Source organism: Otolemur garnettii, unplaced genomic scaffold, assembly GCF_000181295.1.
Source record: "Otolemur garnettii isolate 467f Iridium unplaced genomic scaffold, OtoGar3 scaffold00006, whole genome shotgun sequence".
NCBI lineage: Eukaryota > Metazoa > Chordata > Mammalia > Primates > Galagidae > Otolemur > Otolemur garnettii.
In genome coordinates this window covers 41,344,268-41,367,019 of record NW_003852401.1, presented here as the reverse complement: position 1 = coordinate 41,367,019, position 22,752 = coordinate 41,344,268, and the positions used below count along the sequence as shown (strand labels likewise).

General features: G+C 43.5%; 1 protein-coding gene across 1 annotated transcript; it reads right to left on the bottom strand.

Moving 5' to 3' along the window:
• Positions 1-483: 483 nt before the first annotated feature.
• IDNK (IDNK, gluconokinase) lies at positions 484-18,718 on the bottom strand. Its single transcript, XM_003782975.3, has 5 exons — positions 18,652-18,718; positions 13,152-13,182; positions 12,704-12,790; positions 3,715-3,758; positions 484-1,609 (listed from the first exon to the last, which is right to left on the bottom strand). The coding sequence occupies exons 1-5, from the start codon at positions 18,699-18,701 to the stop codon at positions 1,258-1,260; spliced, it is 564 nt and encodes a 187-aa protein (XP_003783023.1). The 5' UTR covers positions 18,702-18,718; the 3' UTR covers positions 484-1,257.
• Positions 18,719-22,752: the final 4,034 nt, after the last annotated feature.

Genomic DNA, 22,752 nt, shown 5'->3' with positions numbered 1-22,752 from the left:
TTGTAACCTGGGGACTGCCTGTAATTATAAACAGGTTTTTCATTGGGTCCTACATGAGTGTCCCCCAGGAAGATACTTGAAGATTTTTTTTTTTTTAAATTAAGAGATGGGGTCTCATTTTGTTGCCCAGGCTGGCCTTGAACTCCTGGGTTCAAGTGATCCTCCTGTGTAGCTGGGACTAGAGGCATGCATCACCTTGCCCAGCTTTAAAATCAATTCTTTATTCTGAAGAACTATCCATGTATTGTACAAAGTCTGGTTAGCATCCTTGGCCTTTGCCTCCTAAATGCCGGTACCCATACCTCCATGGCTATCCATCACTGTGACATTAATATCCCTATAAATTTCTAAAACAGCCCTTGGGCACGAATACACTAGATGAACACAGTGGAGTACTTGTATGTTTGTGCCCATTAGTAGATCACTGTGAATAACAAATGCAGGTGGATGAAGTGCCTTCCTCACAGAACTCCTGGCTTTGTCGGCCTCTGGGAGTCTGAGAATAGCTGACCTGTAATGTGAAGATGCTGAAGTTTTCCAGATGTCCCTAGGCTGAACTTGGAGCCCACATTGTCTGTGCTTACTTTCTGTCACACTGTTGTGGAGCCATCTGTTTGCCTGTTCAGAGCCCCACTCTTGGAGGACAGGCTTCTATCTTCATTTCTTCTTCCCCAGCCTCCAGCACAGTGCCGGGGGGGCTGCAGAATGAGCGGTATGGGAGGTTTCATTTCTGCCACACATGGATCAGATTCTGCCTTCAAGTAGAACTCGCCATTGCAGCCTGTAAGGGCTAAACTGTATCTTTGTTATTGTCGAAGGCAGCTCATAAAACAAAAATCACAGACAAAAATGTCCTTGAATGACCGCAGAGCACAGGCCGGCCACAAAGCCTATGCCCCCGGCATTGGAACACATCAGTGCTTGGTTGATTGGAGTTTCATTTGTACAAATAAAGGGGGGAAGCAAGAAAGTTCTAAATGTGATTTCCGTCATTGATTACAGAATTTCTTCTGATCATTTGATTGTGTGAATTTCAACTTCAATTTAAACTTGACTTTTAAAGTTTCCTCTCTTCTCTGGATGTGATTCCCAGGATCAGCATGTGATTCCTAAAAATGCATCCAGAGAAGCCTATCTTGACACTCTATAGTTCACCTTAAGAATTTAGAATACAACAGGGGTCAGGAGCCTGGAACAAGTTCTGAGATACGATAGCAATGGATGCCTAATTCTCTTTGGACCACTGATAAACAATTTTCATTTCATTTTTAGAGTTTCCATAATTGTAGCAATTATCTCCGAGAGATTTTTGTCCACACTTACTTGGATGAAGTTTTCTGGAGCTACTGGGGGCTCTAGAGTGTCAAACTGGGACTGCAGTAACTGAGAGGGCATAAAATGTCCTTTTCTTTTGAGTAGGCGCCCAGAGATGAGCTCAAATGACCCACTGAGATGGACCACCAGGAGCTGGACTTCACTTGGTTTTTCCTCCTTTCCCAACTCCTCACACTTCGGAGCTGCACCAGCTTTTCCTCGTATTAAGATGTCTCGGTACATTTTCTTCAGGGCTGAACAGGCTAGAACCACACAGTGTCCTGAGGCTACATCTCTGTTTAAAAAGGGGGGTGGAGGGTGGTAAGGAACAATGACATTTAAAATGACTGATGTCAATACTAGAGGAGGATTCCAATCCTACTTCTCTACCAGGGGAAGCCATTAGAAAATGGTGGGTAAGATCAGGCAGTTCTGGCTTTGAGTTAAAGATCTTGCACTTGTGAATTGAGCGATCTTGGACAAATGCATTCACGTTCATGGCCATTAGGTTTATCATCTGGTAAGTGGGGCTACTCAGGGTATCTGCCCACAGAGCTGTTGGGAGAGGTACAGGGTACACAAAAGTGCTTAGTAAGTGGTGGTTCTGCCCTAGGGGTGTAGGATGTGGCTCAGCCTCAGCGTGTGGACATAGGGTGGACAGCATGCACCTGCACTGCCCAAACAGCTTGGCTCAGATCCTCTGCAAGTTGTTCAGTGATTTGCATTCTACAACCACTATCTCCTTTGACTCCTACTCTACGGTATGGTGGGAACAACTGGGAGAGCTTCCAGTGCAGAGCTGGAGAAAGGAGGAGAGAAAGGAACATCAGCTTCTGCAAAGACAAGGTGAGCATGATGTGAGAAGTTTCCAGGGATGCATTAAGGAAAAAACTGAGCTAGAAATAGAGGCAGTGTGACACAGTACCAATAAGGGAAGCCAGTGTGTCCAGAAACCACACAGAGTGAGCCACAGGCTTCCACCCAGCTGCTGTGGGCTGGGCTGGGACTGCAGAGTTAAGAAGTGGAATAAATAAATAAAAATAATACTAATACACTGCGTAATGTATCTACTCATGAGTTTATACTAAAGTTGAGCAGATGAAATAGACTTAACTGTAGAAAGAACACAAAAGTCATTGTGAAAATAAAACTCTAGTTTATATAGTGAAGAATGTAAAAACATTTCTTCCAAATGACTCAGAAAAGACAACATAACCAAAAAATAGACAAAGAATAGCAAAGGACAGTTCACAGAATAAGATACCTCAATGGGCTATATACCTAGGTGCTCAGGAATCATGGGAGTGCAATTAAAACAAGTTTTCATTTCTCACACATCACACTGATAAGTTTTTCTGAGATTGACAATAGTTGTGGGGAAGGACAGGAGGAAACAGACTCCCTCTTAACAATGGTAATGGTTGGAGTGGGCCATGGTAAAGACTTTATTTGAGAGGTCTCCCTCTGATCTCATGGCCAAGTTGGACTAGAGACTCAGTGGCTGGAGTGTGTCATCAGAAACAAACCTCTATGCTGAGGTCCACTCTTCTGTGGAGTGTGACCTCGAGGTCTGATCCTGCTCTCCTGAGGATCTTCACTACCGCTGCCATTTCCAGGTCAGTGAGTCTGTTAAGAGACCCAGCTGGGCAGGAGTTCTCAAACCCTAAGCCAAGAGAAAGATGGGGCTGCCACCCAAGTCAGTGGGCCGTTTTGGTCACAAGTATGTACTAACTTCATGGCACCCAGATGGTTTTAGGTTGATAAAATATGACTTAATCTTAGGAAGCAAGATTTACAACCTATTTCCATCCCCTCCCTTCCTTTTCTTCATCCTCCTTCGTGTCCTGACAAGTGGGGACAGGCCTGTAGATGTGGGGGGACCATGTTAGCTCAGAGGCATGCCACAGAGCTGGGCAATGTGGGACTCCAGCCTGGGTAGCTAATTATCTTCCTTCCAGGTCGCAGCTTGAAGCAGGGGGAAAATAACAGGGGTGACTAAGATAGTCAATTACAGGTAGGGTAACACTTAGAACGGGGTGATCACGGTGATTACCCCGTTATAAGTGTTACCCATGCACTTTGTCCTCACTATAATCTGTAAGTAGGACAGATTATACTCTAACAGATTATACTGTTTTTACTAATGAAGAAACAGGCTTCTGGGAACCAAGTGGCTAATCAAAATTCCCAGTAATCACGAAGCTGTCTCCAGAGCCTGACTAGACTACTTGGCTGCCTGTGGCTGGTTGAAATCATTATCTGTCACTGTATAGAAGTGCATTTGATTCCTGGAGCCTTCATCAGTCAGTTGTGATTTCAAGAGTGTATTTTTTTTTTTTCTATACTTTCTGATGGTTTTCTTCATTTGCTGACTTATGCCAGGGCCCAATGGTTTCTTACCTTAATAAAATGTCATGCAAGTTGCACAGCCATGGAATCCTGTCCTGAAATTAAAGCAAACACAGGGTGACTTTTCCAGGCATTGTTTGTTTGTACAGAAACATAGTTATATCATGTTAACAAATGTTCAGGTTCAGAGGTTAGTGGTTTTAAGGATGAGGCCATGCACAAGGCTGAGGTGCCAATCACTGGGCAGGTAACCACACAACATGTACTTGGTTTGGGTGTCTGTGGTTTTTCTTATAATATTAAAGGTTGACATAAAGTACCAGTATGTACCTCTCTCCCTGTCTTGATCTCCCCATTTCATATGTTTTCCCTGGTTCTGATATGTTGATAAAACTTTTACTGAACGTATTCTTTAGTTGCCTCTACTGTCAACTGTGCCCAGGTCCTATTCCTCAAACTCTCCAAAATCCAAACTCCCCTTGGACACAAGCATTGTAGAAATTTCTGTTTTTCCAAAAAGAAAACAGAAGTTTACGTAGCACCTCCAGTGTTTCACAAATAAATCTCCCTGAGACATGTTCTTTTCTTTTTCCCAGAGTAAACCTGATATTGGTCATAATAAATTAAGAAAAACAGAAAATCTTTTTATTATGGACAATTTAAAACATATTCAAAAGCAGACAAAACAGTACAAAACAAACCTCTGTCTACCAATATAGAGAGGTTTTAAAGCTTTAGCAATTTTCAACCTGTGATTAGTTTTGTTTTATATACTATAACCCCCAACCGCATCCTGACCTGTGGCTCCCACTACACCAGAAATCCCTTAAGAGTCCAAATGTAATAGCTACAAAATTCACACAAGGTGGAAATCAAATGACAACAGCTACATGAGTTACACAAATTTTATCCTAAATGACAAGTGGCTATGTAATCCAGGCAAATCCCTACTCAAGTCACAACAGCTACTGTCATGCTACACATGGAATCTCAAACGCATCTAACAAATGAAACATCTGTTTATGTTGGCACTTGTCTGAGGGCATTGAGTGGGACAAGTGTGGCTTTTTGTAAATGCAGTAGCAGGATGAGGCTCACCAGCTCCACCTTTGCAGATCATAAAGAACTCTGTCAATGCAGCTAGGCTATATAGGGAGATTTCATGTGCCCTGGAAACTTTATTGGCAAGGTTTTCTAGGGCATCCTGCTTGAAAACTAGATAGTTTGGACAACCTGTGAGGAGAAAAATCAGAGGGATTGTGCTACGTTTATGCAACCTGAAACTACCCGGCAATGTAGTGTTTACTGGGCTTACAGCAGGGGCCACGGAAGAAGCAGGGATAATTAGCTAGACTGATGAAATTGTGCAGTATTTTATGATAAAAAACTGCCCTGAGGAAAAGCTGCCAATTCAAGCACACATCTGGATTTCTACCCTCTTTTTCCATTTATAATGCTTATTGTGTGCTTAGGGAGACCCAGACACTGTTCTGGGTGCTTTTGGTTCAGGAACCTACTAGATAAATGATCACTGTGATTTTCTTCTTTTTTTTTTTTTGAGACAGGAGCCTCAAGCTGTCCCCCTGGGTAGAGTGCCATGGCATCTCAGCTCACAGCAACCTCCAACTCCTGGGCTCAAGCGAGTCTCCTGCCTCTGCCTCCCAAGTAGCTGGGACCACAGGCATCCACCACGCTATTTTTCGGTTGCGGCCATCATTGTTGTTTGGCGGGCCCAGGCTGGATTCGAACTCGCCACCTTGGGTTTACGTGGCTGGCACCTTAGCCACTTGAGCCATAGGCGCCGAGCCCACTGTGATTTTTCAGTCACTTCTAAGGTACTATTTGAATGCCTCTTTCTAAATTCCTTTCTTGTACTCCCCTTGTAATTAGCTAAGCTTTTCTGTCACATTCATAGACTAAAGAGATGAAAAAGATAATACTGTTATTTAGGAGCTGTTTTTTTTTAAACTTCTTGAATCTATTTTCTAAAACAGCCCCTCTAACAGCAGGTTGTAATGGAAGAGGGTGACCGGGACTTGAAGCCTCACATCAACTGGGAAAGGTTCTGTTTCCTACCCTGGGATTCAGTCCTATAAAGTGATGGCATCTATAGGCCCGCAAGAAGGGAAGCACCAGCCGCTTGCTTGGTAAAGTGGTATAATAAGCATTTAGCTGACTGATTTCTAACTCTGGAGTGTGTTTTACGTGAAAATGGGGGCATGTGGCTTCTCACAGAAGTGATGTTAACTCCTATAAAGCTAATGGGTCACTGGACCCATCTTATAGTAAATAGGAGCCACAGCAAGCTACTTTCCTAAGGACTTGGAAATAAAACTGTTCTGTAAGGATTAAATTTAAAGACCAGCAGTTGATGGGAAGGAGCAGAAATGTACAGGATCACGAGAAGGAGCAAGAATGACTCACAGGCTAGCGAGACACGACTGTGATCCAACTAAATGTTGCACACATAACAGGAGCACGGCCGTCTCTCAGAGGCTGCGTGGGCAGGGAGCCCAGGTCAGAGCGCTGTAGACTGAATGGTGAATAAGCACTGTCCAGAGGACACGGAGTCTTGACCATTGGAAGGTCAAGATCTCTTCCTACTAACAGGATGTTATGGTCTTGACCACTAGAAACTTTGGTTCTAACTCCCATGTTTACTAAGAAACCTTTCAGTTGTATGCGGGTTTCTGAAAATGTGTGTATCAGATTGACGTGAGTGTTGTGGGGCATGTGCCACTTAGGTTTCTCTTGGTAAATTAATCCACTGGCAGTTTGGTTACCAGCCACCTCGTAAACATGATTGGGGGTATCTCATGTGAGGGATGAACTCATGTTCAATGTGCTGACTATGAAGGGAGCTGGCAAGATGGAGCCTCAGCTGGGGTCATGGCCGGGTGGTCAGCCAGCCTTTCCCACAACAAAACCCTTCTCATTGTGCAAGTCTCTCAGTGAAATTTCACTTAAAATCCTGAGATAGTGCTGTGTGCTGTTGCTCTTCATTTAGCAAGAAGAATGTTTGGTTTAGAAGAGGAGGTTTGGAAGCCTCTGAGGGCCGAAGGCTACTTTATACATTCCATACCTACTTAGGGGCAATTCTAACCATGAATTAGGACTCAAAGATGAATACACAACAAAAAACTGCTTTTCTGGCATAAATGTTTATAATGGATGCTGAATGAACCAAAGGAAGAATATTTGTTTAAATGCTAATACTTCTCCTATTAGCAAAGGGAGAGACTTGTGCTTATTATTTTATAGATTATATATTTCCTCTGTCCCATATACACAGATGTTTTTATTTCTTGGTGCTGTGGAAATGGATATCAGTCTCTGTATTATTTTACAGCTGAGGAAGCAAATACATGATTTTATTAAGCTGAGTGTTGACTATATTATTCATTATATTTTCCACATGCCTAAAATATTTCATAATAGGAATGAAATGGACAAATTTAAAATAACAGAAAATATGTTTGGGTAGTAAGTTTTCTAGTTTGTGTACAAGGAAATACAGCTTTACTTTGGTTTTTTTTTTTTTTTTTTTCAGTTTTTGGCCCGGGGCTGGGTCTGAACCCACCACCTCTGGTATATGGGGCCGGTGCCCTACTCCTTTGAGCCACAGGGGCTGCCCTACAGCTTTATTTTGAATCCATGCTTTTTAAAAATTATTGTTTTAATAGTGTCTTAGTATATGCTTTAGTCAATAATAAAGCATGTTGTTTCATTTAATCATAATAAAATTTAACAAAAATGGATACTTTCAGATGTTGGCCCTGTCAGAATTTATGACAGACCAATGACCACATACCACCAGAAAGGACTGTGCACATCAGTCACAAAAACAATTAAAGTTGGAGACAAAAGAGAAGCACTTTGAACTTTTATTTCTGAGATTTCTAAATGTTGAGTCATAATTAAATGACTGGCATCTTTCTTTGGAGGATCTCATGAGGCCACAAAGAAAAGGGTTTCTCCAAGGCAGCACCAGTGTGGAAGTGAGAATTCTCATTCCTGACCTACTTCAAGCCAGTGCCTTGACTACTCTAAGGCCTAGGCCCCATAGTGCACGTGCTTGGGGGAAGTTCCGTCTCTCCTTGCTACTCTTACTCTCCCCTTTGCTCTGTAATTAACCAGATGAATTGTGAATCATTTGTTGGGTAGATTATCAAGACCTTTAACACAGTAGGATAAGTATGGCGCTAGGTGACTCCTCTCACTGTGTGGCTTCGCTCACATTACTTAACTTCTCTGCACCTTCTTTATTCATCTGTAAAATGGGGATTGCATGGTTTATTGAGCTGTTTTGGGATTTCAATAAGAAAAGGAATAAACTCCATTTTAAACATTATTTTTGTTTTATAGCAGCACAATTCACAATTGCAAAGATGTAGAAACAACCTGAATGGATTACTAAATTGTGGTATATGAATACCATAGAGTACCATTCAGCCATAAAAAAGATTTTAACCTAGTATCTTTGTTAACAGCCTGGATGGAACTGGAGACCATTTTCCTAAGTGAAGTATTGCAAGAAAGGGAAAACAAACACCACATGTGCTCAGTACTAAACTGGAACTGGCTGATCAACCCTTATGTACATATATGGAAAATGCAAAGGAAATTAGGAAGTGTGGGAGGGGGCAGGGTCAATTCACATCTCACTGGTACAATGCATATTTTCTGGGTGAAGGGCACACTTACAACCTTGTCTTAAAATGTACAAAAGCAAAATGTGTAATCACAATGTGTGTACTCCTGTAATATTTCTGGAATTTAAAAAAAGTTAAAAAACCAATTTTTTTGCTCATTTAATAGCTGAAATAAACAGTATATATTTCCTACCTTGAATTTTTTTTTAAGAGTTTTAACTTACTATTAATTTGGTAGATACTGGGCTTTAATTCCAGAAATACTAAATACTAATATACTGGGCTTTAATTCCAGAAATACTAAATACTAACAGGTACAGACCACTGTATTGAGCACTGGGGTGCAAATATGAACAGTGGGGTTGGTTCTTTTCCCCAAAGGTAACACAGCTTGATGGAAGAGACAGAGGAGCAGGTGATGAATTAGATTACCCAAAAGATACTGAGAAGAACCATAAGGAATATATTGAGTAGGGGGGAGGGTCTAATTTTAATGAAGCCTTGGGAAGATAAAAGAAGATTTCAACTAAAGAAGGGCCTGAAACGTATTAGCAAGAAAAGAACAAGTGATCCCATCTCAAGGTGGGCAAGGGACTTGAAGAGAAACTTCTCTGAAGAAGACACATGCCTGGCCTATAGATATATGAAAAAATGCTCATCATCCTTAATCATCAGAGAAATGCAAATCAAAACTACTTTGAGAGGCTCGGCGCCTGTGGCTCAAGCAGCTAAGGCGCCAGCCACATACACCTAAGGTGGCGGGTTCGAATCCCCAGCCTGGGCCGCCAAACAACAATGATGGCTGCAACCAAAAAAATGGCCAGGTGTTGTGGCGGGCGCCTGTGGTCCCAGCTACTTGGGAGGCGGAGGCAGGAGACTCGCTTGAGCCCAGGAGTTGGAGGTTGCTGTGAGTGTGATGCCATGGCACTCTACGCAGGGGGATAGCTTGAGGCTCCATCTCAAAAAAAAAAAAAAAACTACTTTGAGATATCATATAACTCCAGTAAGATTAGCCCACATCACAAAATCCCAAAACCAGAGATGTGGTGTGGATATGGAGAAAAGGGAACACTTCTACACTGCTGGTGGGTATGCAAACTAATACATTCCTTTTGGAAAGATGTTTGGAGAACACTTTGGGATCTAAAAATAGACCTGCCATTCGATCCTACAGTTCCTCTACTGGGGTATATATCCAGAAGACCAAAAACTACATAACAAAGATATTTGTACCAGAACGTTAACTGCAGCCCAATTCATTATTGCTAAGTCATGGAAGAAACCCAAGTACCCATCAATCCACAAATGGATTAATAAATTGTGGTATATGTACACCATGGAATATTATGCAGCCATAAAGAAAGATGGAGACTTTATCTCTTTCATGTTTACATGGATGTAGCTAGAACATATTCTTAGCAAAGTATCCCAAGAATGGAAGAAAAAGTATCCAACGTACTCAGCCCTACTATGAAACCAATTTATAGCTTTCATATGAAAGCTATAACCCAATTATAGCCCAAGAATATGGGGAAAGGGAAGAGGGAGGGGAGGGGAGGGGGGAAGATGGATGGAGGGAGGGTGATTGGTGCAACCCAAGAACTGGATTTTACATTTTATTTAATTGTAATTAATTTATATTTAAATAATCTTACAGAGCCATTGATACCTTCAGCTAAGACCTCAGCCCTAAGCGTGCTGAGTACAAAACCCTCCCTAAACGCTCCCTAGACTCTTCCCCAAGGCAGAACCTGGCCCTCTGCGTTGGACAATTTTTACTTACTATCATGGGGCCCTGTCAGGGCAGGACTGGGTAACTCATGGGTTTTTGTAAAGAATATAAACCATCTTCAGTGCTACCTCTTTCTCTCCCTGTTTTGGGTTGTCTTTAAATGCTGCCTAACTTACAGTTTTTCCCAAAAATTTTTAGCAAGTAACTCAGATTTCTCCCAGTACCTTTTCTTTTATACATAAATTCCTCTTCTAGATTCTATCCCACCCATACCCCTGTCCATACAGATGTTTAACAAGCACCACTTGTGTTGGGAGGCCTAAGGCAGCCACCCGTGAACCCTTTCCCCTCCTCCTCCTCTCCTCCTAACACAAGGAAACAAAGAATCTGGCTCACCCACCCGCTGAGATGTTTGTGCCAAAGGACCCAAAGGACCCTCGGGGCAGCTGTGAAATTTGCCCACCCCCTTATCGCCCCACATAAGAGGGGTCCCTAACGGCCCACCTGCACCCACCCCTCCAATAGACTGCACAGCCCAGGCGTATCACCCTCCCCTTTCAGTAAACCTGGCCTCCTCTCTGGGTGCCACTGCTTACATCTTTCGACTTCTGCACTTGGCTGTAGAAATGCCATTTTAAATCCATCTATCTGGGTTGCTTTACTTCATTCTTTTTTTTTTTTAGACAGAGCCTCAAGCTATCCCCCTGGGTAGAGTGCCATGGCATCACAGCTCACAGCAACCTCCAACTCCTGGGCTCAAGCGAGTCTCCTGCCTCAGCCTCCCAAGTAGCTCGGACTACAGGCACCCGCTACAACGCGCGGCCATTTTTTGGTTGCAGCCATCATTGTTGTTTGGCGGGCCCGGGCTGGGGATTAGAACCCGCCACCTTAGGTGTATGTGGCTGGCACACTTCATTCTTTAATGTACAGTTTATGTGTACTCACTAAAGAGGAAAAATAACTCTGGTGACAGTCACATCTTCCAAACTTCATAGAAATGATGTATGTTTATGCCCATATATGGTTTATGCTGTGTGTATTATTATCACTAATAATAGTGCTATTTATTGAATGCCTTGGGCACTTTTCTCTGCCTTTTTTTTGCATTATCTCATTTAACCTTCCCAAGAATGCAATGAAATAGATCCTGTTACCATTTCTACTTCACAGGAGTAAAGTGAGCACAGAGAGACAGCCCCCTGTCAAAGGTCACACAGCCTGGTGGTGGAGCCAGATTGCGTACGTTGATCATCTCTAATATAGTATCACTATTATGTTTAAATTATTACTCTATAAATCTTTGATGGTTCCCTTTATCTCCTAAAGTCTTGTTCCAACACTAATTTTGATGGCTCAAAGCATGAACCATTGCAAACTCAAGCTGTACCCCCTCAAACAAAGGTATGTGTAACCTCCAGGTGCTCTAGAATAGACCTAGCAGTGGTCATTGGCTCAAGTCCTTCCAGGCAGAAAAAAAGGGAAGATAGGGAAGGAAAGCACCACTGGGGTGAGCTGGGCCAGGCCACTGAAAGTGAAAACAACACTGTTGCTCTTTGATCAGTGCCATTTGTTCCTGCCCTTTGGACACACTTAGTGCATGGACCTAAGTGCCCCAGAGCAGCCCTCGCCCTGCCCCTGAGGTCTGTCCTGAGTGACAGGTAGTTCTGCCAGTGAATCTGTGGTTTGGAAGTCAGGTTTGAGAGAGACACTCTAAGAGATGGCCTCATGGCCCTGCATGCAGGAAAGTGCTATTCATTCATTCATTCATTTAAAGACATGTCCCAAGGTTTATTTGACATTTGCTGGGGGGGGGGCCTTCGGGATACAATGATTAGCGGAAATGCCTGCAGTCCTTTCCCTTTTGGGTGTAAAGTCTAGCTGCAGAGACAAACATTAATCAGTCTCACACCATCAACTGTTGAGGTACAACAGGGACAGTGCCAATAAATGGTGCTAGGAGAGCTCAGCATGGGGTTTTATTTACATGGGTCAGTGAGGGCTTTTACTTACAGAAGTCAATGAGAATCTAAAGATAAGCAGGGCAAGCACAGAAAGAGGGGAACAGGCATATGAGGCCTGGTAGGGAGAAGCACTGCAGGAGGCACAGAGAGGGGCAGGGTGGCTTCCTGGAGACAGGGAGTGAAGGCTGGACCACACAAGTTTATCAGTTTAGGTGTTTGTCCTTGACCCTGAGATCAGTGGGAAGCCTCTAAGGGTATTAGGAAGAGTAGACATGGCTAGATTTGGGTTTTCAAAGATCACTCTGGCTTTCGGGTGGATGCCAGTGTATGGTGATAATGGTAGGCTGATGGGATCTGGAAGAGAAGATGATGAACTTCCCCAATAACAAGGCACAGGGGAGCCCCTGTCCTCTCGGGGATTACATTTTGTAGATTAAAATCCTGAAACAAGGTGTTTTGGCAGGCCCTGCCCAAGCTGGGGCAGAGGGTGGCATTGCTCCTGGTGCCAAGTTCAGACAGAAGCTCAGGGCTGGTGCTAACACATGTGGAGTACCTGCTGTGCTCTTGGCTTTTTAGAGCTCCTGTACATGTGTTGACTCATGACTCAGAAACTCGACTACGCCAAAGGCTGCAGATACCTCACCCTGTATCACCCTGGTGGACTATGTATGTTAGACGAAGACAGTGAACGGTACCTGGTCATTCAGCGGAATCCCTCTTCCCATCTTCACTCGATTTTCCTCCGGGTGGTAGTCATCCGCGTCATAGAATTTCCATCCCAGCTTTAGAACAAAGTTAAAAGGTATGTGTATGCAGGTAGTTGGGCCCCTGTGACAGCCACCACAGGGTTATTAATACTAACAGGCAGCTATAGGGACAATACTACCTCCCTCTGCGCCCATCACCACTGAGGACGACCCCCAGCAGTGGAGAGCCTTGCCGTGCTAGTTCACAGTCCCTGTGGCTGGGCTTTATTCATTTGTCACCATTTCTAATCACCAAGAAGGAAAACGGAATTGTTCCAATGGGTTAAAAGTCACATGGAGGCGTCTGCCCAAACTACTATAGCCCAGAAGAAAAGTAGAGAAGTAACAAGGCAAGAACCAAGCGGTCATGCACTGAGGAGGTGTCAGAGCAGGTTACCTTGGATGCCAGCTGGGCGCCCACCGTCGATCTGTTGAGAGGACACAGGTGTTTCCATTACTGCTCTTGCCCAAAATGTGGCACTTCCTTCCACACAAGGAAGCCCAGGACAGAGATAGCTGTCCTAGCCAATATTAAAATGCCAATCACCACATGATCCTAAAGCAGCGCTGCCGAGATTGGCCCTAGCTGTTCTTGAGGAATGCCCATGAAGAAATAAGCCAGCTACCACTATTTCATTTTCAAAGGTGATATATAAGATCTCATTAAACCCTGAAGTTTTTTCTTCAATAATCAATTTTTTGGTCGCTGTTGCATAGATGTTTATTTTTTGAGAGAAAACACTGCATTAATAAAGTGATTAAATTCTATTGAGGATGCTGGAGGGAAGGGTCCGATGGAGGATTTTATCTCTGACAGCACTCATGCAAAGTTCAGGGGGCAGATAAAAGCCTGAGAACATTGTCTGGGGGTTCAGAGAGACATAAAGGGCATGGATCTAAGACCGAAGGATTACCAGCCCTTGTTAAGATCAGGAGGTAAGTGCTTTCTGTGCAAAGCATCTGGTAACGATCTATTCATACCCTTACTGGGGTAAAAGGTGTGGGTCTCAGAACTGCCATTTGGGCCGACAGTTGCCTTCTGCCACTAACTGTGTGCTTCTGGGCAAGGCGCCTATCTAAACCTCAGTTGCCTCACCCGCAACACAAGGAACAGAGCTGCATGGTTTACCCATCCACTTCCATTTCATTCAGCCAATCTTTATTGGGCACCTCTAGTTCCCAGGACATAAGGGTGAGCCCACTGAGACACCGTCTCAGCCATCTCAAGGTGTGCAGTCTAGCACCAGAGGGCAGGGGTGGAAGCTGGAAGACAAGGATACAACAAGTGCTTTCCTGCTCTCAATTTCTAACATGTTGCCCAAACGCCAATTATTTAAGTATCATCTTCATAATTTTTACTCTATCCCTATGCCATTTCATCATGTCCCCTCCCTCTCTGAAGTCCTACATATCGCCTCTACAATTATTAACTTGATATTTTTTATTTAATTGCTTCACTTTTAAAAATTAGATGTGTTAAAGTAGGAAACTCTCTTCCTTTCCCTTATGCAAGAAGCTATCACGTACCTGAAACAGAAAGTAATCAAAAAAGTGTATACAAAGAAAACAAAACAATGTGATTAAATTCTAGCTGGATACTACTGCCTAACAAGGGTCCTGTTTCTCTTTTGTTGAAAGGTATCAGAAAGGTGTTAAAGACACACTTGTACCAGACCGAGACTGGCTCCTTGATGTAACCAAAGGATTCAAAGAGCACTGACATCCTTCCCGTTATGTTCACTCTACTAAAGGCTGCAAGGGAGACGTGTTGCGGCTAACTGATGAATAAACCCTCCCAGCCAAAATCCAGGGCTGGAGAAGCCAGAGGTGTGCATAACAGAAATCACACTGAAGACCCAGTTAGATTGGCCGTGAATGAACGTGCCAGCCACCATCGGCACTCGTAATTTAACAGTAGAGCTACATAGCTTTAGATGTAGATGGCAGAAAGGAAAAGCTACTGTCTGCTGCTCTATCCAAACCTTTTAAACTAGAGAACATGGAACTAAGCACAGGGGGCCTTGGCTGAAATAAGCGACAGTGCTTGGCCCATAGGAGACTGGTCAGACCTAAGCCTTATAAACCAAGTTCTGGAGTACTACTATCTCCCAGCGGGTTGGTCTAAATCAGGAACAAGGGACTTATAAAGGAGGCCCGTGGGGAGAGGAAGGGAGGCAGTATAAATGAGAAACATTCCAAAGATCTGAACTTGTTCCAGCAGTGGAGGGAAGGAAACCTAGAAAGGGATGTAAAGAAAACTAACACTGTCACCCGTGGAAATGGCTGCCATCTTTCATTCATTCAGTAAGTCAACAAATATTTATTGGCGGTGCCTGTAGGTCAGTGGGTAGGGCGCCGGCCACATACAGAGGCTGGCGGGTTGGAACCTGGCCCAAGCCAACTAAACAACAATGACAACTGCAACAAAAAAACAGCCGGGCATTGTGGCAGGTGACTGTAGTCCCAGCTACTTGGGAGGCAGAGGCAAGAAAACTGAGAAAAAAGAGTTGGAGGTTGCTGTGAGCTGTGACGCCATAGCACTCTACTGAGGGTGACATAGTGAGATTCTATGTCAAAACAAAAAAACAAAAAGCCCCAAATATTTATTGAGAACTCACTACGTCTGTCCCAGGCAATGCTCTAGACACAAAGTATTTTGCATTGGTAAATAAAAGAGAAAAGATCCATTACATTCTGGTGGGGGAAGGGGGAATAGTGAACATAGTAAATAAATAAACTTAAGTACTTAAGGTTAGGTTACTTTAGCACTTTGTTTGTTTTAAAGAAACCTGTCAGAAACCCATCTTACTCTGTTGCCCAGGCTGGAGTGCAGTTGTGTAATCACAGCTCACTGTAACTTTGAACTACTGAGCTCAAGGAATCCTCCCACTTAAGATACCTAGGTAGCTAGGACTACAGGCATATGCTACCATGTCCAGCTAATTTTTTTGTAAAGACGCGGTCTCACTGTCACTTGAACGCCTAGCCTAAGTATTTTTCCCATCTTGACCTCCCAAAATGCTGGGATTACAGGCATGAACCACCACGTATTATTAGCAGTGTTCTAAATGAAGTCTTATTTTGAGGCTATTTTACTCTTAAGGCATTAAGCTGTAACAAACATTTTTTCAAACACTATGGAGTATAATTTAAAAAATCTTGCAGGGCTCCCAAAGTGGTTCACAAAAGTCACTAAAGAATGCAATGTTGCTACATCCAATGGTCAATATAATGAAGTCTCAGTTTTTTAATTATTCAGCTAGTCGCTGACATTTGACAAGTCTCTCTGACCTTCTACTATCAGAGAGCCCCATGGCCCAGTCCTTGGACAGCTTCTCGTTTATACTCACTCTTTTGGTGATCTCAATGTCTTAGGTCTTTAAATATATTAATGCACCAATGATTCCCATATTTATATCTAAAGTCCCTCTTCTCTGAATGCTGGACTTGGAAATCCAACCTGCCATGGACAAATTCAGTTGATGACTGATCAGCACGTCTAACTCATCATATCCCACACTGAGCTTCTAAGACTTTCTATCTGTTCTATCTGTTCTTCAGATCTGTTCAGATCTGTTCTATCTACTGTTCCCCATCTCAGAGGGTAGCAAATCCCTTCTTACAACTACCCAGCCTTAAAATCTTGAACCATCCTTGAGTCCTCTCTCCCTCTCTTTGAGGGCAGATATTTATCTGTCCTGTTCCCTATATGACAATGACATACATAGAGGAAGGACTGAGCTCAATGAATAGTTACTGAATATGTGGATATCACAAGCTGTAAATCACAGGGCTTGGACTCTCTTCATCTGATCTAAGGCTTAGTGGAGTAAATGAATTGTGCAAGTTCACACAGCAACACAGCAGTGGAACCAAACAGAGTCCCAAGGCCTTGGACTCTTGGCTCTTGTTAATCACACCATGGCAACAGTTTTACATTCTCCAATTTCTTCAGACCACACAACAGCTAGGGATTGGGGGCTCTATGTTTGATTTCAATTTAAGTTCAAGATTTCTTGTCTTTGAGGCTAAGGATCCCCTAATAATTTTGGAAAGCTAAACTCATCTACTTGGCATAGGAGTTGTTGGGGCTCAGAAAACCAACCCCCCAAATGAAGGCCTCAAAAGCAAAAAGCTTTTCTCTTTCTCTAGCTCTCCTGTCTCTGTCCCACTCTCCCCAGAGGCTAGCCACAGAAACCAGAATCCCTCTTCCCCAAGGTGGGTCATAGAAACCACAATCCCTTTTTGCAAAAGCCAACCAGAAAGCCTAAAACTGTTCTGTAAAACTGCCATAAATAAATTATCTGACCTACCTTGTCTGATGTTTGACTATAGGTCCTAAGGTCCCCATTTCAGAGAGGATCCTGCCCCACACCCACAAGAAGGGATGTTGCTCAGAAAGACCAAGAAAAATCTAAATAGGTCTTACTGGGTTTCCCCACTCAGTTTTGTCCAGTATTTCTACAGGACTGTCCATACTTTAATGAACCTAAGGATAAAAACGGACAGTTTCCCTGCATCTTTGGGTGTAAATTCTGAATGCTCCAGTGCATACATGTTTAAAAAAATATTTTTAATTTATTTTTTGTCTCCCCAGCTGTGTTATACTTTTAAATTTAACTAAATTTAAATAAATTTACTGTATGTCTTTTCTCCTATTAATCAATCTGCCTTTTTTTCAGCAAACCTGTAGGAGGCCAAAGGCTTTGGTCCCTATAGAGCTTTAATATACACCTGACTACATGGACAGTTCCTGATTCAGAAAATTCTAGAAGGGCACTGTAGGTCTTTGAAGGCTACTATGTTTTTAGTTGATTAAGTTCTGTCTTTTGCTATCAGCAGTTCAATGGCACAGTAATTGTCTTTTCTGATAGAGGACAGAAGTTAGATTTTGGGCTCGGCGCCTATAGCTCAACCGGCTAAGGCGCCAGCCACGTACACCTAAGGTGGCGGGTTCGAATCCCCAGCCCGGACCCGCCAAAACAACAATGACGGCTGCAACCAAAAAATAGCCGAGCGTTGTGGCGGGCGCCTGTGGTCCCAGCTACTTGGGAGGCGGAGGCAGGAGACTCGCTTGAGCCCAGGAGTTGGAGGTTGCTGTGAGCTGTAATGCCACGGCACTCTACCCAGGGGGACAGCTTGAGGCTCTGTCTCAAAAAAAAAAAAAAAAAGAAGTTAGATTTTGGTCTAATCAGGAAACCAAAGGCCAACTTCCCAATCCCCGAGTTCGCCAGACAGGGCTGGGTGGAACCTGTGTGGTTTTCAGAACGCTCCTTCCTTTCCAAACCCTCAGGAGCCACCCTTCATACTAACACCGTCTGCTCCCAGTTTAAGCTGAGAAATGCTGAGCAAAGAAAATGGAAAACAACAGAGCAGACAGTGAATTCACTTTCCAAGATCTAAACAGAAAAATCCAGAGCCGGACAGGAGGGGGCAGCCGCGTGGTCTGAGGAGCTCCTCAAAGGTCAGCAGGAGCCTGCAACGCGGTTTGCCTGGTCGCTTTGGCCTCTCACCTTCCCACATTTTCTGGCCTGACGCCCCGAAACCCGAGCACTTGTGACCGCGCGAGCCACTGTAGGTGCTGAATGGAACGGTCGTTCCTCACCCTGCCAACCTTTCACTCTCTGCGTCCTCGCAGGCGCCTCCTACAAAGGGCTTTCCCGGCCCCGGAGTCGCTGGAGCCTCCGGGTTTCACAGATGGCGAGCCCGGGTCGCGGAGGGGGTCGCGGAGGGTGTCCCGGCCGGGCGCCCGGGGACGAGCAGGCTGGGGGGTGGGGGGAGCAGCAGGTGCCGCGAGCCTCGGCTTCTCACCTGCGAGGGAAGGCGGGGGCTCCCTAGGGTTCCCCATCCCCGCTCCCCGCCTCGCGCCCGCCCACCCCGCGTCCGGCCGGACCTACTTCCCCGAGCCGCTCACGCCCATCACCAGCAGCGCGTCGGGCGCCGCCATGGCCCAGGCCGCTCTTTCCTGTCGCCTTCCCCGCCCGGCCCGCCCCGCTCTCCCGGCGCCCCGAGAGTCTGGCCCCGCCCCCCCACCGGGCCGCAGCCGCGTCCGGGGCCTCCCCCCGTCACGCGTCCCGCCCCCTCCCCGCCGTCCTGCGTCCGCAACCCCTCGCTCCTACGGGAAGTGCAGCGCTCCGGGTCTGGGCCGGAGGGAGCGCCCGGGGCCCCTCCGCCTGGCATTTTCCTCCTCCGGCCTCTCTCCGCTGCAGGGGAGCCTCAGCTCGCACTGCCTGGCCGGCCCCTCCTCCACCCATGGATGCAGCATTCATTCATTTATTTTTAAAAATGTTCTTGTAAATAGCATGAGCAGAAAATGTTCTGAAACCAGGCAGCAATAAGCAGCTCTCTCTAGAACGACCTCCCCTCCAGTGTAGGTTAGATAGGTATGAATATTTTATGACGTTGGGATCAGGCTGTACAGTGTTTGGTAACCTGGCCATTTGTCACGGTAATATGCGGGGGACGTCTTTTAGTGTCAAACGTGATGTTGGCCAAATATAGGGTGACACGCACAATGGCTGCAGGGCTCTGCTGTTTAATTCTGCCCAGAGGACCCAATAGAAAAAGAGTAAATATATAAACAAAAAAAATTTTTTTTTGAGATAAAGTCTCACATCATCACCCTGGGTAGAGTGCTGTGGCAATAATAGCTCACAGCAACTTCAAACTCTTGGGTTAAACAATCCTCTTGCCTCAGCCTCCCAAGCAGCAGGGACTACAGGGGCCTGCCACCATACCTGCCTAGTTTTCCTATTTTTAATAGAAAAGGGGGGGGGAGCGGTCATCTCACTCTTGCTCAAGCTGGTCTTGAATTCCTAAGCTCAAGCAATCCTCCTGCCTTGGCATCCCAGAGTGCTGGGATTATAGGTTTGAGCTACTGTGCCCAGCCTGAATAAGAATTTTATAGGAGAGGAAACACAAACGGTCCAGAAACACTGAAAAAAGTTTAACCTTAACCTAATCAGAGAAATACAATAAAAACCATGAGCTAAACAATTACACGCTCATGGTTATCATTCAAATGAATGATAAAACACAAATATAGTCTAGCAAGCGGGTGGGGGGGGCGATTGGCGGGGGGGGGGGACATTTGGTGAGATCTCACCTAATGTGCACAATTGGAGGCTGTTCAGCACACCCCCCTGGGTGGAGGGGTCTTTTACAACTTGAGCTTTGCTTTGGAAGTGACAACAATGTAACCTAAAAATTTGTACCTTCATATTAATATGAAATAATAATTTAAAAACCTGTGAGCTACCATGTATATGCCCACTAGTCTAGAAAAATCAAAAAGTGGAACAGTATCCAGCTCTGGCTGGAGTGTGAAGTTGAGAATGCTCATCTTCTGCTGGGGAAAATGTTAGCAGTGATCAGCATCACGACTCTGGGAAAAGTTTGGCATGATAGAGTAAAACTAAATATGCATGTATCTTACAATTCTGCAATTCCATCCCTAAATTTATACACCACGAAACATGTATACAAACGTCAAGAAATCTTGCTCATAACAGTCTCAAATTGGAAACAACCTGAATGTCCATCAGTGGTGAAGTGGTTTCATACGTCATGGCCATTCAAACAATGGAACACTATGCAGCAAATAAATAAATGAATGGATTATAGCCCAGCTATAAAGCTTGTCAAAGCCAAGATGCTTATCAGAAAAATGAAAGCTATATGATTCTCATTTTAAAATGAGAAAATTTAAAAATAAGAAAAGAAATATATTTGTAGTCAAGGAATATATACATGTATAATAAAACTAGGTAGGGAAATAAGAGAGTGATTAACCTAAAATTCAAAATGAAGGATGTCTGAAAGAGGCATAAAAGGTCATCTCGTGAATTGGTGATATTTTATTTTCCAGCTGAGACATTGACCACACAGGTGTTTATCTTGTTTTATTTCAAACTATGCAGCTGTATTTTTTATACTTCTATATGTATGATATATCTCGCACACACTGATTTGGGATCTTTGCTACCTCATTTACAGATCCAACAGCTGTGAGTCACCCAGGGAAGTCCCTCATGCTGGCAGAGCGGGAATGAGTAATGTCTGTACGCTAGAAATCTAAATTGATCTCGACCCGCATCTCCTCCAGCCCAATTTACTCCCTAACTGGCCGCTGGTGTTTCTGCTGACATTGCACTTGATAGTAACTACTCTGACAGCAACCACACTGCTCAATACTCCTTCACTGATGTTAGCTTGTGAATATTTCCTATTAAATAAGAATTATATTTTACTTGAAAATGAAATACACTTTAAGACAAAACAAAAATACCCCTTTGCTTATCTTTGATGGAGTGTATATCTATCTCGTCTCTGATTGGCCAGTTCATTCAGGCAACCCTTTGAATGATGACATGCATTACCTACTGTCATTTTTTAATGCACTCCAAGTACATTTTCTCTTATCCCATGATCCACACAATAATGATGATAGTTTATATAAGTACAAATTCCCCAAACAACTAAGCTTCTCCAAATTCTCCCTAAGTGGAAGACACAATTACACTTCATTACTCTTATAAAATAGCTTCTTCTCTTTTTTAGTCTCTTGAAGAAAAGTTAGCTGGCTGATCTTGGGGATCAATCCAAAGTATGCCTTTTAAAGCTTTTGCTCACATGGTGCACATTTTCTAAATTTTTTTAACGATCAATTTCTTTTTAAAAATATTTGTAAATGGTTTGGATTCATTGAGGGTGAAAAGAATTAGGTTATACCGATTGCTTTTGTTAGATAAAGTTGCTCTCATAATTGTGTACTGCCCCCAAGAGGTGTGCCATACAGTGTGACCCCCTATCCCCTTACCCCACTTGCTCACTCCCCTACCCCCCCTTGTATTAGCTTAGCTACTGCCTTCATATTAGAACTGAGTACATTGGATTCTTGCTTCTCCATTCTTGTAATGCTTTACTAGGAAGAATGTGTTCTACTTCCATCCAGATCAATACAAAAGATATAAAATTTCTGTCTGTTTTAACGCTAAATAGTATTCCATAGTATAGATATGCCATAACTTGTTAATCCTTTCCTGGGTTGGTGGGCATTTAGGCTGTTTCCACATTTTGGTGATTATAAATTGAGCTGTGATAAACAGTCTAGTGCAAATGTCCTTATGATAAAAGGATTTTCTTTCTTCTGGGTAGATACCTTGTAAAGGAATTGCAGGATCAAATGGGAGGTCTAATTTGAGTTCTTTGAGGGTTCTCCATATTTCCTTCCAAAAATGTTGTATTAGTTTAGGTCAGGAGTTTTGATTTGCATTTCTCTGATGATTAGGGATGATGAGCCTTTTTTCATAGGTTTGCTAGCCATTTGTTTTTCTTCTTTAGAGAAGGTTCTATTCATGTCTCTTGCCCAGTGATATATGAGATTGTTTGGTCTATTTTTGTTGATTAATTTGAGTTCTCTGTAGATCCTAGTTATCAAGCTTTTGTCCAATTCATAATATGCAAATATCTTTTACTATTCTGAAGGTTGTCTATTTGCTTTGGTTGTTGTCTCCTTAGCTGTATAGAAGCTTTTCAGTTTAATTAAGTCCCATTTGTTTATTTTTGTTGTTTCTGCAATTGCCGTGGAAGTCTTCTTCATAAAGTCTCTCCCCAGGCCGATATCTTCAAGTGTTTCCCCCACATGTTCTTGGAGGATTTTTATTGTTTCTTGTCTTAGATTAAAATCTTTTATCCATCTTGAATCAATTTTTGTAAGTGGTAAGAAGTGTGGGTCCAGTTTTAGTCTTTTACATGTGATTATCTAGTTCTTCCAACACCATTTATTGAATAGAGATTCTTTTCCTCAGTGTATGTTCTTGTTCAGTTTATCAAAGATCAGGTGGCTGTAAGACGTTAGTTTCATCTCATGGTTTTCTATTTGGTTCCAAATTTCAATGTCTCTATTTTTGTGCCAATACCATGCTGCTTTGATCACTATGGTCTTGTAGCTTAGCCGAAAGTCTGGTAGGATGATACCTCTGGCTTTTTTTTTTTTT

Excerpts from the sequence above, each read along its gene's own strand:
- IDNK (XM_003782975.3), bottom strand. The coding sequence starts at position 18,701 with ATGGCGGCGCCCGACGCGCTGCTGGTGATGGGCGTGAGCGGCTCGGGG. Across the intron at positions 13,183-18,651 it reads GGCGTGAGCGGCTCGGGGAA|ATCGACGGTGGGCGCCCAGC; the intron begins GTAGGTCCGGCC and ends TCCTCTCAACAG. Across the intron at positions 3,759-12,703 it reads GGATTCCGCTGAATGACCAG|GACAGGATTCCATGGCTGTG; the intron begins GTACCGTTCACT and ends CTTTAATTTCAG.